This window comes from Liolophura sinensis, chromosome 7, assembly GCF_032854445.1.
Source record: "Liolophura sinensis isolate JHLJ2023 chromosome 7, CUHK_Ljap_v2, whole genome shotgun sequence".
NCBI lineage: Eukaryota > Metazoa > Mollusca > Polyplacophora > Chitonida > Chitonidae > Liolophura > Liolophura sinensis.
In genome coordinates this window covers 9335220-9350970 of record NC_088301.1, presented here as the reverse complement: position 1 = coordinate 9350970, position 15751 = coordinate 9335220, and the positions used below count along the sequence as shown (strand labels likewise).

General features: G+C 41.7%; 2 protein-coding genes across 2 annotated transcripts; one reads left to right on the top strand and one right to left on the bottom strand.

Moving 5' to 3' along the window:
• Positions 1-1250: 1250 nt before the first annotated feature.
• On the top strand, positions 1251-5149 carry LOC135470626 (nucleolar protein 58-like). Its single transcript, XM_064749662.1, has 5 exons — positions 1251-1295; positions 1621-1771; positions 2280-2548; positions 2841-3013; positions 4555-5149. Exons 1-5 carry the CDS (start codon positions 1251-1253, stop codon positions 5147-5149), a joined length of 1233 nt encoding a protein of 410 aa, XP_064605732.1.
• A 9714-nt stretch (positions 5150-14863) lies between these two features.
• On the bottom strand, positions 14864-15238 carry LOC135470625 (histone H2B, gonadal-like). The gene has a single exon (XM_064749660.1). The coding sequence runs from the start codon at positions 15236-15238 to the stop codon at positions 14864-14866; it is 375 nt and encodes a 124-aa protein (XP_064605730.1).
• Between the last annotated feature and the right edge of the window lie 513 nt (positions 15239-15751).

The following is a 15751-nucleotide window of genomic DNA, read 5'->3' as shown; positions in this document are numbered from 1 at the left end:
GGCCTACGTGTACTCAGGCTGCAGGCCATCTGTGATGCCACGCTTATATGTTAGATACCGGTAGGTCTACCAAGCACATACTGTAGGCCTACGTGTACTCAGACTGCAGGCGATCTGTGATGTCACGCTTAGATGTTGGATACCTGTAGGTTAGCCAGGCACAGTGCCCGTAGTGTAGGCCTACGCGTACTCAGACTGCAGGCCATCTGTGATGTCACGCTTAGAGGTTAGATACCGGTAGGTCTACCAGGCACATACTATAGGCCTACGTGTACTCAGGCTGCAGTCCATCTGTGATGTCACGCTTAGATGTTAGATACCGGTAGGCCTACCAGACACAGTGCCCATAGTGTAGGCCTACGTGTACTCAGGCTGCAGGCCATCTGTGATGCCACGCTTATATGTTAGATACCGGTAGGTCTACCAAGCACATACTGTAGGCCTGCGTGTACTCAGACTGCAGGCGATCTGTGATGTCACGCTTAGATGTTGGATACCTGTAGGTTAGCCAGGCACAGTGCCCATAGTGTAGGCCTACGCGTACTCAGACTGCAGGCCATCTGTGATGTCACGCTTAGAGGTTAGACACCGGTAGGTCTACCAGGCACATACTATAGGCCTACGTGTACTCAGATCAAATAATGCACACCACTACGGAAATCGCGTGTGTAAGGCGTGGTCCTGTAGAGAAAACTACAGTGTACTCTGGCACTGGGCGTGATACACAGTAGACCTGTCCCCCGAGGAGCGTTGTTGACATATACTTTGAGAGATCGTGTTTAGAGCTGGCTATGTCGATAACCTTTACCGGCGACGAAAAGTTACACGAGCGCATTGATTTTCCTTACTATTAATGTAGTAAATTTGTCAACTTCAATTTCAAAAATATACATCCCCTAACCTTTTGTCTGGTATAATGTCATACCACCACATGCAGCTTGCACTTTTTAATTAGGTGCAAACTAAAAGAGCAGAAACTTATACTGTATCAACAACCTAAAAGGTCTGGTTGGCAGTATTACCCAATCAGTGTTCCTTCACTCTTCAGTTCGGAGGCAGATCTTGGACCGTATTGTCCGAATTGCGTATGTGTAACCTATAGCCGACTGGCAGGAACCCATATGGACAGACTCTCTATAGCCCAACATTTAAAAGTTCTCATTAGGGCAAATGCTGAACTTGTTTGGAATGATTCTCTGTATTCTCTGTAAAGAAGCTTGCTGAAGTGTCATGTTTTCCCCTCCTACAAGATGGATATATCTTCAAATAGAAAAGGATCCGAAAAGGTCAATAAGGTATTGTTGACAAAGGGCGTTCATAATAAAATCAATGTTTTTACTCAACGACCAAGATATCTAGATTATCCCTTATCTCCAAACTGCCAAACTTAATAGTAGGAAACCGGTTCGCTTCACAACCGGACTCTTGGGTCATTTGCAATAAAGGACTTGAGAAAACATTTCGATGCTCAAAGTGTGTATTAAACAGAATGATGGTTTGGCTTTCCGGGGGTTGGAATATAGGGGTGCGGGGTGGGGTTGGAATATAGGGGTGCGGGTAGGGTTGGAAAACACTGTGTGCATGGAGGGACCAGTAACAAGGTTCTGTGTTGTCTTACAGGGTGTGTTCATCAAAGCGGTGGAAGATTTGTACGACCGGGAGAGCGAGAAGATGTTACAGTTGATATGGGAGAGCCGACAAGAGATGAGGGAAACATACCTTACCATGGAGGACGAGCAGAGGGATCTGCGCTGTCAGTCCCGAATGTTAGGTGATGGCGCGTCGACTAACAGTACTTTCTTAAGCGATGATTCTCTCTAATGAATTAAATGTTACTATAATATTTTGAAACATTTGACCAAGATATTTGTCAGTGGTTTGGAATTTTTTATTAAATTTGTGATTTTATTTTGTGTATTTATTTCACTTTTACAACTCGCATGCTTGTATGCGTGTAGAAAGACATGTAGATATATCCTGATTAGAAAGTCTCACAGGTGATGTTCTTGACCAGAATATAAACAGCAGGCTTTTATATTATTTTGTTCATGATTTTGGGAACGAAAAAAGCAAATAAGAAGATGTCTAAATTCTTAAAATAGTAAATAAAAAGTCTTTCCAATAAACATTTGGAACTCAGGATGGATTGTCTTAGATCGAGAATACAGTTAGTCACAAATGGCTGTATAATTGCATTCCTCGCCTTATATTTGTGCCTCCACTAACACTGTAAACGACTAAATATACTTTCCAAATTTCCATTTACATCTTCACATCAGAAGAGAGAAGAAAGGATGGGGATAGAAACCGAGGGAGAAAGAGTCGTGCTGGGCGAACAGACTCTCGACTGTCCACCATTAGCGACATAACCGCCACCAGAGGGAGCCGTGATACAAACGACTACAGCCGACGACAGCGCGTCAGTGGAGTACAAGGAGGGTCGGACAGGGATCTACAGCTGCCCGACACTTCCGGCGCGCGTGCGTCCTCTGCCGGGGTGTCCCACAGATCTGCACCCACCCCAGTTTTCGTCAAGTCTATAGAAGAGGTGAAATGTTTGTTACAGTTTTACCAGCGGTGAATGATGCACATAAATAGACAACAGGAGAAGAGGAATTTTAGAAAATATTATTATATAAATAATTAATGATGTGTATTAAAAGCGCTGCCATGGCTACTGCATTAACATAATGTTTGGTGATTTTGCCGCACTTTGTGTTGGCCAGGCTGTACGGTTTTACATCGAACAGGTTTCGTTGCCATACTTTAGCTTAGACCAGAGACTGTTGGTGTTTTCCGGCTACTTCTGACCTTTTGCTTCGTCCTCGTTGATGTTGTAGTTACGTGACGAACTCTTCAAGCACCTGAGCACAGCGGAGACTAAGGTGGAGAGTGAGCGGGAGAGACAAAGGGAACTTCTGGAATGGCTTAAAGCCGAGAAGAGAAATAAACAACAGGAGAAGGTGGAGAAGGCTAACGAACTGCTGGAGGAAGTCACGCAGATGGAGAGAGTGTAAGTCTCTCACATCGGTCGTATATCACGGTTTTTTTCAGCAAAAATAAATAAATACCGCTACTACAAATGACCACAAAATTTAAATATATGGCATTAGTAGACTAATATTCTGTTATCGTAGCCATGGTTAAAGCATGATTTTGGGAGCGGTCGTGGTCTAATAGTCAAAAGCGCTGGTCTTTTCATCGCCAGGACACACGGATACATGTTCAACCCTAGTTTTAAGTTGTGCAGGACTTTCACAGTAAGCGGTGGAGGACGCTCGTATGACCGTTTGCACAGTCTAAGCTTCGTTCAAGACCACGTGACTCACTCTGGTACGATGTAAATATTTGTGCGTCATAAGTGGGAAAGCTACTTCAGTAACTTGCCAGATGGCGGCAGTTTACGCCTGGTACTATATGGGCCCCCCCAAAACGGGCCCCCCAAAAATTGCCAGAGTTGTACTCTTATAATTCTTGTGGAATATGGCATTGAAATATAGTCAGATGAATTCATATACCGAAGTAGGATTAGACTACCAAACGGACCGCAGACACCTCTCCAACTTTTTCATGGGTTACTCAGTGGCTTTACAAACAGTGGCTGTTTGTCGATCTGCAGAACCTGCGGATGGTTGTGGGTTTCTTCCGGGCTCTACCCGGTTTCCTTCCACCATAATGCTGACCGCCGTCTGGAGTGAAATAGTCTGGAGCACAGCGTAAAAACACCAATCAAACAAAGAAATCAATCAATCAGGCTTTGTCACCGAACCTTAAAGCGAGATACCTTGAGTACGGCGTAAAACACCAATCAAATAAATAAATAAAACGAGATACTGGGAAGTTAAGACACAGAGGCAAGGTGCAAAAATGTGATACCGATATTATGTACCCAGGAAAAACATAAGCCATTAATGACCTATTTAAAGGTACGGTTAGGCGGTCTTGTAGCCATGCATAGTTAGCGAATCCTGTGAAATGAAATGCCTGTACGAACAGCAAGTTCATTGTTCAGGAGCCTGGGTCCAGGCTGGCATCGTAGAGAGGCTATAATGGACATTTTTTTTATCAAAGCATCCACATTTGCTAAACAAATTAAATCTCCTGTATTTTGCTTAAATTATTGCCTTACAATTTATAGCGTTAATATGATTCTAAAGTACTAAAAATTTATAATGAGACCTTAATTACCAATTTTGAACGATAACATGTGCACGTATGTGGCTGATATTTTTGGGTTTACTTGGTATTCCAAAATAAGAGCAAAATATAGAGTTGCGATGATTGGTTTTGGCAACCATTTCCCTGGGATAGCATAATCAAGCATGCGAGTGATTACCTTGCTGACGTTATTGCCATGGTAATACGTGCACGTAAATTTAGGAGAGCTTCTCAAGCTACGTAATTCTCATATTGTGAAGCAATAAATAGGTTGTTGACACTAGGTCTGACCATCTGTAAACACATTTTTAACAATTAATTAACAAACTGTGATTATTAATTATTTGTTATTCATCCACCTTTCAATCATTTAGTTAATTTCTGTTGTATTTGTAGGAAAGCAAAAGATAAAGAAAGACAAGAGCAACGTTTTAAAGAAAGATTAGAGGAGAAAAAGAAACTTAAAGAAGTTAAAGGTTTACCGCCAGTAGAGAGTGTGCCTTTAGAAACGGCTATAGAAATAGAGCCGGAAGTGGTGCCCGCGAAGGCACAGGGTGCTGAAGGGGAAGTGTCAAAAGATAGAAAAGAAAAGAAAAAGAAAAAGAAGCACAGGCACCGAGAAGACGAAGAAAGTCATGTGGGTGAAGAGGACAGCGATGAAAGACGAGAACGACGAGAGAAGAAAAAGAAGCACAAACACAAGGACGAAGACAAAGAAACCAAGTTAGAGATTGAGGATGAGACGGGAAAAGAGCGAAAAAAGGAAAAGAAGAAACACCGCCATCGACACGATGAAGAGAATCCTAACGACCCGGATGTGGAAAAGGAAAAGAAGAAGGAAAAGAAAAAACACCGCCATAGTCGTGGAAGCGGAGCCGAGGCTCAGTTAAACGGACATGATGAGGACGCGGCCGAGGCGGAGAGGAGAGAAAAGAGGAAAGAAAAGAAACGGTCACGGAAGGAAAAGAAACGAGATGAGGAAGAGCCTTGACTATGTCGGAAATGTTAGGGTCGTTTAACAGCTAGCTGGAACAAGTGGACCATCTGAAAGCCATCTTACACTGTTCAAGGTATATAGCTAGGCTCTTTGTATACAAGAAGCCAAAGCAATGCCAGTTTTTCAACAACAGTACTCACTGGACTGCAGTCTGTTGATCAGACTGAGCTTGTGTTGCGCAGTTAAGTCCCCTTCTGAGAAAAGCGGTTCATATTCGGGATTTGTGGAAAAAGTGGTATTTTTCTCGTTCCTGGGGTTTCTCTTCAGAAATAATGAGGCGTGATTCTGGCATTCGGCGTATGAACAAAATCCTGGGTTTGTTAACTTTGTCGTTCGAGTACTGCATTCAAAATGAGCGTCTAGAATTCAAGTTTGATGGTGCGTGTGTATATGAGGACGGTAAATCTGCACATCCCTCTTACAGATATAAGCTGCCATAGCTGTCGAGAGCGATGTCTTTGTGAGCGATCTTTACAACATCTTTACAGGCTGACTTTTTTATAACTGTTGACTGGCTAGATAGGAAAGCAGGTATGGTTGTGTTGTTGACAAGATTGCCGAGCGCATGACACTTTGTGCGGGGCATTTGAATGTGAAAACGAAAAGCTACCAACGGTACGGTATTTTCATCTTTTTGATCGCGTACGTGGTTTTAGGAAATTATGTTTGCCTTATGTACAATGATCACAAGTACAATGATCACATGTACAAGTGGTGCGACATTAGCATTCTAACGGAAGCAATTTGCCACAATTTACAGTAAAAAACATAAGCCTTCAATAAATATTTAGCTCATACCAATATAAGCCTAGGTGAATCTGCCAAGATAGACGCATGTACCTATTAGAACTTCCGGTTTTGATAGGGTGTGTACACTTGACAGCTGCCAAAACTGTACTACATGTCTCACATGATATGTTTTACATATGGATTGAAGGCTATAATCTTTGTTGATTTTTAATCGACAAATGAGCTACAGGTTCAGATTAGATAGTCTCTGATGTGTAACTTTAGCCAGTAGTATTTGTGGGAATGTAAGCTACACAAAGACATCCGAACGAAGGAAAAAATTAAGCTGTTGTTGTTGTTGTTGTTGGTACACTTTCAGTTCTATAGTCCTCAATGAAATTGGACAGATTTTTTATATCTACATGTATGGGGAAAAATCTGTTTTTTGAACAGTAATTATGAGGTTTGGTCATAAGTATGTCCACAGTTTATTGTGAAGGGGTCTTATTTTCCATAAAACCTATACTAAGTAGTCTCAAATCCTTCTAAAACAATGTTACATCTTCTTTTCATTCTCCCATCTTGCGATCCCCACCCCACCCCTCAACCATATGTCTGGTTTTTTAAATACTGTTTTTAGGGTCACTTTCCTGGCGGATATCGTGGCCCATCAAATCAGTGTTTTACTTTTTTAGCACATGAATATTTCTGATAGATAATGACATTGCGTTGGTATGCTATTTACATATGTACATGTGTCAATTACTGGAATGAATCCTTTTTGTGGTAGTATGTATATAGCTTATTGTATAGGTTCAAATGCTGCCATGGTTATTTAACAGAAAGGGGATAAATAGTAAGCTATTTACAGAGATTTACGTTATTTTTAAGAAACACATAGATCTATATCTACATTACAGAATTACATTGAGTTGCCTATACAGAAATTTACACGGACAGAAAACAACAGTAGTGCTTTTATTAACTGGATAACAGTTTTGTTCTCTTGCTTCCTCCCCTGTGACGTGGAGTTCTGGACGCCGTCCAGGAAAAACCAGCGTACTGGAAACCTGCAACAAGTATAATTGAGGGGCATGGATGTCAGGCCTCATCCACTTAGTTGAAGCAAGAGATAGCCCTATTATTATGAAGACTTTTAAGTTTCTGGTCTTCATTTCCTTGGTGTTAATTTCCTTTGGTCCCATGGGTCTTCTTATTGTTTTTCCGGTCTTCTTTAGCTGATTTCCTTTTCTATTTCCAGTTTTTATTCGTGGCCTCCCATGGCGGCGCAGACATTTCATAGACCAGCAGAACAGTTTTGTTCTCCAACCTATGAACGTAACTGCTGCCGATGATTAAAATGTTCATCCTTGTGTGTCTGGCGCAGCGTCTTATTTTGTATCAGATTCCATCTAATTCCCTCCACCCACAATCCTCGGAGAGGTTACACAATTTGTTCTGATGTTATCAAGTCTTCATCCTGGTTAGATATACCGGTGCCTGATATCACCATATTACCATAACTTATTCCATCTTGTTTCATAGGAGACTAGCTCACCGAGTGCTGGCGACTTTAATGTCATAACATTACGATTATGTAAATATACAGGGTAATGGTAAGGGAGAGAGGGGGGGGGGGGTTTCTTAGAGGGGTTAATTAGAGGGAAAACAATTAATTACGCACAGAGCATCAAGACACCATGCACGTACTCACACATGTATGCGGATCACAATGTAAATACGTCATGTTCAGTTCAAATGACTAGTCCTAGTTGTTTTTATTTATTTTATTTATAGTAGACGTAGATTTTATAACAGATAATAGTTTCTTATTAATCATCAAAGCATTTCAAAGATAAACAGGCCCTAGTTTCACTTAGATCTATAATATCAACACATATCAATTCACTTTGGTGGATATTTTACCATAATTATTTTAATGAACCATACCAGTTTCGCCAATGTCTTAGAGAGCACTGATGATTGGTCATTTTATGGTTTAAGAGTTCATGTAACTTCGGGAACTTTGTATAGACCACGTGACGGTAATTGTCTCAGTCGATGTATTGGATTGGTGTTTTACGCCGAACTCAAGAATTCTCAGACGAGATCCGTAAATTCCTGGGCCGCTCAGTGAGCACACAGGTTTCGCGTTTGAGCCACTCACTGAGCACACAAGTTTCTAAGTTGAGCCACTCAGTGAGATACAGGTTTTAAATTTGAGGTACTTGAAATCCTGTGCCACTTTCTCAGATGAGATACTCATATGAGATGAGATATTTAATATCCTGATTTGAACCTCCACGCAAGTTTCTGTGTAAACATACTTACACTAGTCTGAGCCAATAGGTGACCAGGATACATGTGGTCACGTGGTGGCCACACGACTTTCAGTTTGAAAGCCACATCACATGGAGATAAACGTCTAGCGGTATATTACAACTCTGGCAATTGTTCATATCAATTATCACAAATATACGAAGGATATGCCTTTCCAAATGACAAGGCAGCGTGACGAAGTTTTCGTTTTTTTAAATAACGTTAATCGTTTTTTTTTTGACGCAAATTGGCTGTAAAGACGATAGAAATGGCAGGGAGAAGTTTTTAATATTATTCGAAAGATATGTAAATAAATTGACGCCTTATTTGTCGGGTTTTTTCACGTAAGTCTGCAGACTTGTTTGCATTTATTCTAATCTATGTATCCTTAAGCAGTTTATTATATGAAAATAGTAAAACCAGACTGTCATATCACATAATATTGTCAAGGATTCGGTTGTTTAAAAAGTGTATTAAAAAATAAGCCAGGCATAAATCTTAACACCTTTCTATTTATTTATTTTTTGGATTGGTCTTTTACGCCGTACTCAAGATTAGTTCACTTATACGACGGCGGCCAGCATTATGGTTGGTGAAAACCGGGCGGAACTAGGGGCGAACCCACGACCATCTGCAGGTTTTTGACAAACCTTCCCACGTACGACCGGGGGAGGAGCTCACAGCGACCGCACTGGTGAACAACGGTTCTAGGCCTAATACAAAACTAATGGCGCTTTAGTCCAGATTAATGTTAATATGGGGTTTAACTGATAATACACTTTTGAACAACTGGGGACGTAACTGGAGAAGTAAAGCTGCATCAGTATATTAATTTTATTGCTTGACACAATTCTATCGAGATATGGAGATATATTTTCAGTTTAAGATCATCTTCCTCGTTTTTTTCCCTGTACACCGGTATTCGGTTACTTCAAGACCGTGACCATTCCGGATTTCACCAGTTTGTTGGGATGCTATGTCGTCTCAATAGTCCTTCAGACAGTCCCAGTGTGCACATCTCAGTTTTTCTTCTTTTAAAACTTGGCTGTAAACTAGTATTATTGGTTCAATGTCCATTCATTACATGGAGTTCTATGTTTGCTAATTATAGTGATTTGTTTTTACCTTATCTTATAGGGCTGAAGAATGGATATATCTGTTCAGAAGTCAAAAGTGGTTGTGCCGAAGCTCATAGCTGTTCACTGCTGAATATTTGTAACTGCTGAAAATAAGAAATGGTTGTATAAATGAAAAAATTTTACTAAACACTGTTACATATGTACACCCATGTCTGAAAATCAAATCTGATTATTGTATCGAAAACTTGTGTTATGTCTTTACTATTATATTAAGCCTACCTTGTTTTAATGTTACTCTTAGCAGCGTTTCCGTGACAACTCAATGGCGTATACTGCAAATGCCTTTTTATTCGCGTGATACTAACATTCGCCGATTTCGCGGCAAACACATTTCAGCGAAAATAAGTGCCATCGAATATAAAACCCATGTAAGTAATTTATTAATGTAGCATGCGTTACAGTTATAAATTCGTTAACAAGCACTACAGTTCTAATACTTCTTCAAAAACGGTAATTAGAAATACCTAATCAGAACGTATTCCGGCTTTCACAAATCCGGCTTAATTGATCGTCAGTTAATCTCGCTTTTTTTTTAAAGGAGGTTTAGCTTCGTCTAAGTATCGCCTTAATGCGATGTTGTTATTGTTGTAATCAATTTATTGCCGCGGTAAGAGACAAACAAATCGATAATTTGTACTGGGCGTGTGTACGTGTTACGATATACATATGATGAGAGGCTGTTTTTTTTATTGACTGTACTTGCCTACCAGTCAGATCACCTTTCCGACGCGCCCGATACATCGCTTGGGGTTTCCGCTCTTCAAACTTCCTTTCCATAATGATTTCTGAGAAATTGACTCAAATCTGTCACAGTTCACTCAAAGTTTCACTATCACTACTGATGCATAAGAATTAAACATTAGGATTTATTTCACATTCAATCCTTCGTTGTCTCCCGGAGTGAGTGACACGAATATTTGCTAGCACAACAGGTAAGGGCTTCATCTTATAAAGCTTAACAGTCTTCAAAAGATTAAAAGCTCAGTAGGATTAATTTCCTTTGTCTGAGCAAATTACTGTAAAGTATAGAATTTTGGTCACATCTTAAAGGTACAACCAAGTTCAAATGATATTAGGGGGCAGTCGTGTGCAAATAGTCCGTAACCTGTAGCGGCAGACCCAGGATATCATCGAGAGAAGGGGGTATGGTGAGGGGATGGAGGAATGAAGGTAGGGTGGGGAGGGGGCAGTGGTGTGTAAATAATCCATAATTTGTAGCGGTAGCCCCAGGATATCATCGAGAAAGGGGGCAGTCGGATGGAGGAATGAGGGTAGGGTGGGGAGCGGGCAGTCGTGTGCAAATAGTCCGTAACCTGTAGCGGCAGCCCCAAGATATCATCGAGAAAGGGGGTATGGTGAGGGGATGGAGGAATGAAGGTAGGGTGGGGAGGGGGCAGTAGTGTGTAAATAATCCATAATCTGTAGCGGTAGCCCCAGGATATCATCGAGAAAGGGGGTATGGTGAGAGGATGGAGGAATGAAGGTAGGGTGGGGAGTGGGCAGTGGTGTGTAAATAATCCATAATCTGTAGCGGTAGCCCCAGGATATCATCGAGAAAGGGGGTATGGTGAGGGGATGGAGGAATGAAGGTAGGGTGGGGAGTGGGCAGTGGTGTGTAAATAATCCATAATCTGTAGCGGTAGCCCCAGGATATCGAGAAAGGGGGTATGGTGAGAGGATGGAGGAATGAAGGTAGGGTGGGGAAGGAGCAGTGGTGTGTAAATAATCCATAATCTGTAGCGGTAGCCCCAGGATATCGAGAAAGGGGGCAGTCGGATGGAGGAATGAGGGTAGGGTGGGGAGGGGGCAGTCGTGTGCAAATAGTCCGTAACCTGTAGCGGCAGCCCCAGGATATCATCGAGAAAGCGGGTATGGTGAGGGGATGGAGGAATGAAGGTAGGGTGGGGAGGGGGCAGTCGTGTGTAAATAATCCATAATTTGTAGCGGTAGCCCCAGGATATCATCGAGAAAGGGGGTATGGTGAGAGGATGGAGGAATGAAGGTAGGGTGGGGAAGGAGCAGTGGTGTGTAAATAATCCATAATCTGTAGCGGTAGCCCCAGGATATCGAGAAAGGGGGCAGTCGGATGGAGGAATGAGGGTAGGGTGGGGAGGGGGCAGTCGTGTGCAAATAGTCCGTAACCTGTAGCGGCAGCCCCAGGATATCATCGAGAAAGGGGGTATGGTGAGGGGATGGAGGAATGAAGGTAGGGTGGGGAGGGGGCAGTCGTGTGTAAATAATCCATAATTTGTAGCGGTAGCCCCAGGATATCATCGAGAAAGGGGGTATGGTGAGAGGATGGAGGAATGAAGGTAGGGTGGGGAGGGGGCAGTCGTGTGTAAATAATCTGTAGCGGTAGCCCCAAGATATCATCGAGAAAGGGGGTATGGTGAGGGGATGGAGGAATGAGGGTAGGGTGGGGAGCGGGCAGTCGTGTGCAAATAGTCCGTAACCTGTAGCGGCAGCCCCAAGATATCGAGAAAGGGGGTATGGTGAGGGGATGGAGGAATGAAGGTAGGGTGGGGAGGGGGCAGTAGTGTGTAAATAATCTGTAGCGGTAGCCCCAGGATATCATCGAGAAATGGGGTATGGTGAGGGGATGGAGAAATGATTGTAGGGTGGGGAGGGGGCGTGTGTAAATAATCCATAATCTGTAGCGGTAGCCCCAGGATATCAGCGAGTGCTTTTAGATTTCTTGGCGCGAACTTTAGGACTCACTGATAATTTCTATCTTTGAAAAGCCACGAACGATGTACTCAATTTTTGTTGGTGTTTTGCGCCGTACTCATGAATTCTTTCTGGGGAAACTATCACCATCCGCAGGTTGCTGCAGACCCTACGTACGACCGGAGCTCTTGCCAGTACCATAGACGATAGCCACTTCTTCAATCTCCTATCAGTTGCTCATGCAGCGCTCTACACTAGCTTTTCGTGCATTACTGGTTCCACGAGCAAAGTTTGTACAGAATACGACTCTTGACATCAAGTTTCCAAAACAGTTCTGTGAATGGTGAAATATGTTAGGCATCATTTGTTGGCATGAATTTACTGATCTGTCAGTCTTTTTCCAGACGCACAAACGACACCGCTTTCCTTTCTCAGTCTTCTGTCCTTCCTACACTCTAAATTATTATTATTTTTTTTATGACACTTCTTAGAGACCTCCATGTTATAGTGAATGTGATGAAAATAGTTACACAACATTTGACAGGTCACATGATACGGTTGGATTTTTCTACCTTCAACGGTTGAAAAATTCGAATTATAAACTCCCCATTCTAGAATAACGCCACGGTCAGGACGTGATGTCGGGGAAAAAAAAAACACGTCCAAATATTTATTTCCAAATATCAAACTAATATGGTCGCAGCATAGACAGCGACGCATGTGGTGTAAGGAGCGGCTTTGCAAACCTGGACCTGACCAAGTTTTGTTGAAGTCTCGCAAAAACCTTGTCTGTCTCGCGCTACTTGGCGTCGGTAAAATGCACTAAATCATTAAGTGTCAAACAGTGGTTAAATTTTGCCACGGATCATCTCCATGTTGTATTCAAATCCATTTCACTGCTTCATTACCAGAGGTTAATTGTTCTAAAGTGTTATGTAACCCAAGTCAAGTTTTAGATTTAATACTAGCATCATACAAAATATACAAAACGAAAAACAATTTTGAACAATGAAACTGGTCACAACATGGTCAGAAAAGACCAGACTCCAAAGTTGCCAATGCATTTTTACCAAGTTGACAATTCCAAAAGAAAGAAAAACTTTTTGTACATGGTATTTAATGGCCAGTCATGCACATTAGACGTTAGCGCTTTCTTTCCCTTTAATGCGGATTAGGGATAATACCGGGCCTATGTTCAAATGCACCTTTGACATTGCTCTAAATGTAGCTGGGATAATTCCTGGACGCTCTAATGCGTCAAAGAAAGATTACGACTTAACGCTACTTTGGCAATATTGAAATCTGGTGACCCGGGATCAAACCCAGATGGAGTCCTTTTATACTTCATAAATGATTTTTGTTGCCGACTCGCTTGGTAATCAGCACCAAGACGTTAGAGCACTGACTGGCTGGCCTAGTGTCTGTATAATGTGATTGGGTGGGGCGTCATGTCCGGTGTCTTTGACAAGGTACTTCAGTAGTTGCAATTTAACGGTATGTAACCGCTCTGCCACATGACAATATATGTATACATTCATTTAATATGACGATTTTGGTTAGATTTAGTGAGGAGGGGGAGGAATCACCTTCAAATTCGGTAAACCACAAGCGGGCTTGTCACCGTTTCAAAACCCCGCTCCTCGCATGAATTATACACTTCAAAATCATCAACTTGCGTTGTGTAGAGTACATCTAACAGGATATTTAATAGTCACTTACTGTAATACCATAGAATGGTCCTACACCGTGGAATGATCTTCACCGTCTACAAAGAAATTCTTTGAACCAAATCTACAGTATTACAATTGGCTCGTTATACTTAAGATCCCGCCCCCCCTCCAGATTGCACGGTAGATTTGACCAAAGTTGTTTCTTTAACAAACTGTAGAATTTATAATTTGTACATCTACCGATAATTCAATGTTTCAGTGTGCTTTAACCGAAACCTTTGTTCAGCAAATAAAACCGTCAATATTACTCTGGATACCATGCCACATTTCCGGTGATCTTTGTCGGGACGCGGAGTGAAAAATTTAAGCAGTGAAGAATTACACAGGACTTTAAAATACAATTTGAATAAAAAAAAATATATGGGTTTTATTATTTTGCTTGCCGACAATAAACGCAATACATCGAATGCAAATTCAGAAGAAAATAAAAAGGAAGCTGTAAAGTCCTGTTGCAATGAATTTTTTTCTCCCTTCAAATCTCGGATACAACAAAATGGTCTCGCAAAGAAAACTCCACTGTGTACGACTATATCAAGGTACTTTAGTATTATCTTTATTCTACGAATTTAAAAAAAAAAAACAAAAAAAAAAACAAAAAAACACAAAGATAAGGAGTCCATCATGCATCATGAAGGTTTCAAGTATTATCCCCAAATTTCTATGACGCCATGCATTTATTTTATTGAAGTACTAAATTAAAGATATCTAGAATTGATAAGCCTGACTACTGGAATCTGGGTTGGCTTGAAAAAAGGGAGAGTACTCTCGCACGCCTTTGTACTGCCACTGTTCTGTATGGAAGCATACCTTCTTTAGTATGCTAGTCGTAAAAATGCTCGCAACAATTTACAAAAAACATTGCCCAGGAGAGAAAAAAAATGGAGCCACTGAATCCTAAATTGGCTAGCAGAACCCACACGTCGGAATAGTCATTTTTTTATCTCAAATTAATCCGAGATCTAGTCTTTTGTAGCACTGTGCCCACTGCATCATGCAGACAATTTCGTGCCGTGCACACAAGATATATTTAAAGCAGTGCCATAGAAAGGACCCTTCCAGGAGGTATAGGTTGGCCCTAGAAAGGGCCGTGAAAAAAAAAGTAAAGATTAGCCGTCAGGAGTATTCTACTTGCTGCTTGTGTACTTTGTAACGGCCTTTGTACCTTCGCTGACTGCATGTTTGGCCAGTTCACCAGGCAGGAGAAGACGGACGGCAGTCTGGATTTCACGACTGGTGATGGTGGAACGTTTGTTGTAGTGCGCCAGACGAGAAGCCTCGGCGGCGATTCGCTCAAAGATGTCGTTTACGAAACTGTTCATGATGGACATGGCCTTAGAAGATACGCCAGTGTCCGGGTGAACTTGCTTCAGGACCTTGTAGATGTAGATACCGTAGCTTTCTTTCCGCTTGCTCTTTCTTTTCTTCTCGCCCGTTTTAGGTATGGCTTTTTTCATAAGCTTTTTGGAGCCCTTCGAAGCAGTTGGGGACTTTGGTGGCATGATGGGATTCTTTTGCGCTGCTTTTTAAAGCTCATAAGAACTGACGCTTGTGCTGCTCCCCTATGCCTTATATAGACACAGACATAGCCGCACCACTCGCTTGATATGCAAAATAAGACTCATCAGTGCATTTGGTTGGATAAATAGAGCCACGATAAGGCCCTGGCACATGAGGTTGTATTCCATGTGTGGAAATTTATTCAGCGACCAAGACGGGCACTTATTCTGCACAGGAACACCAGAATTATTGTCATTTAAATAAGCTCTTTCAACAAGTCAGATTACTCAAGAGCTACAGTTTAGAGTGTACGACGAAGTTAATTCGCTTCGTCTTACATGACGGATACATGTGCATCTCTATGTTTAGATTTATACGTCGCTACAAAGTGGCTGAAATCAGCGTAAATATAGCAGCGAAAATGTGTCACACTCGTATCTTGCTGGTGTTTTGTCAGAACACTCAAATTCCTTGTGCCATATGTTATTTCATGTTTTCTTACATGACATCTACGC

Coding starts and splice junctions, on each gene's coding strand:
- LOC135470626 (XM_064749662.1), top strand. CDS start 1,251: ATGGATATATCTTCAAATAGAAAAGGATCCGAAAAGGTCAATAAG. Junction 1,772..2,279: donor CTGTCAGTCCCGAATGTTAG/GTGATGGCGCGT, acceptor TCTTCACATCAG/AAGAGAGAAGAAAGGATGGG. Junction 2,549..2,840: donor TCGTCAAGTCTATAGAAGAG/GTGAAATGTTTG, acceptor TTGATGTTGTAG/TTACGTGACGAACTCTTCAA.
- LOC135470625 (XM_064749660.1), bottom strand. CDS start 15,238: ATGCCACCAAAGTCCCCAACTGCTTCGAAGGGCTCCAAAAAGCTTATG.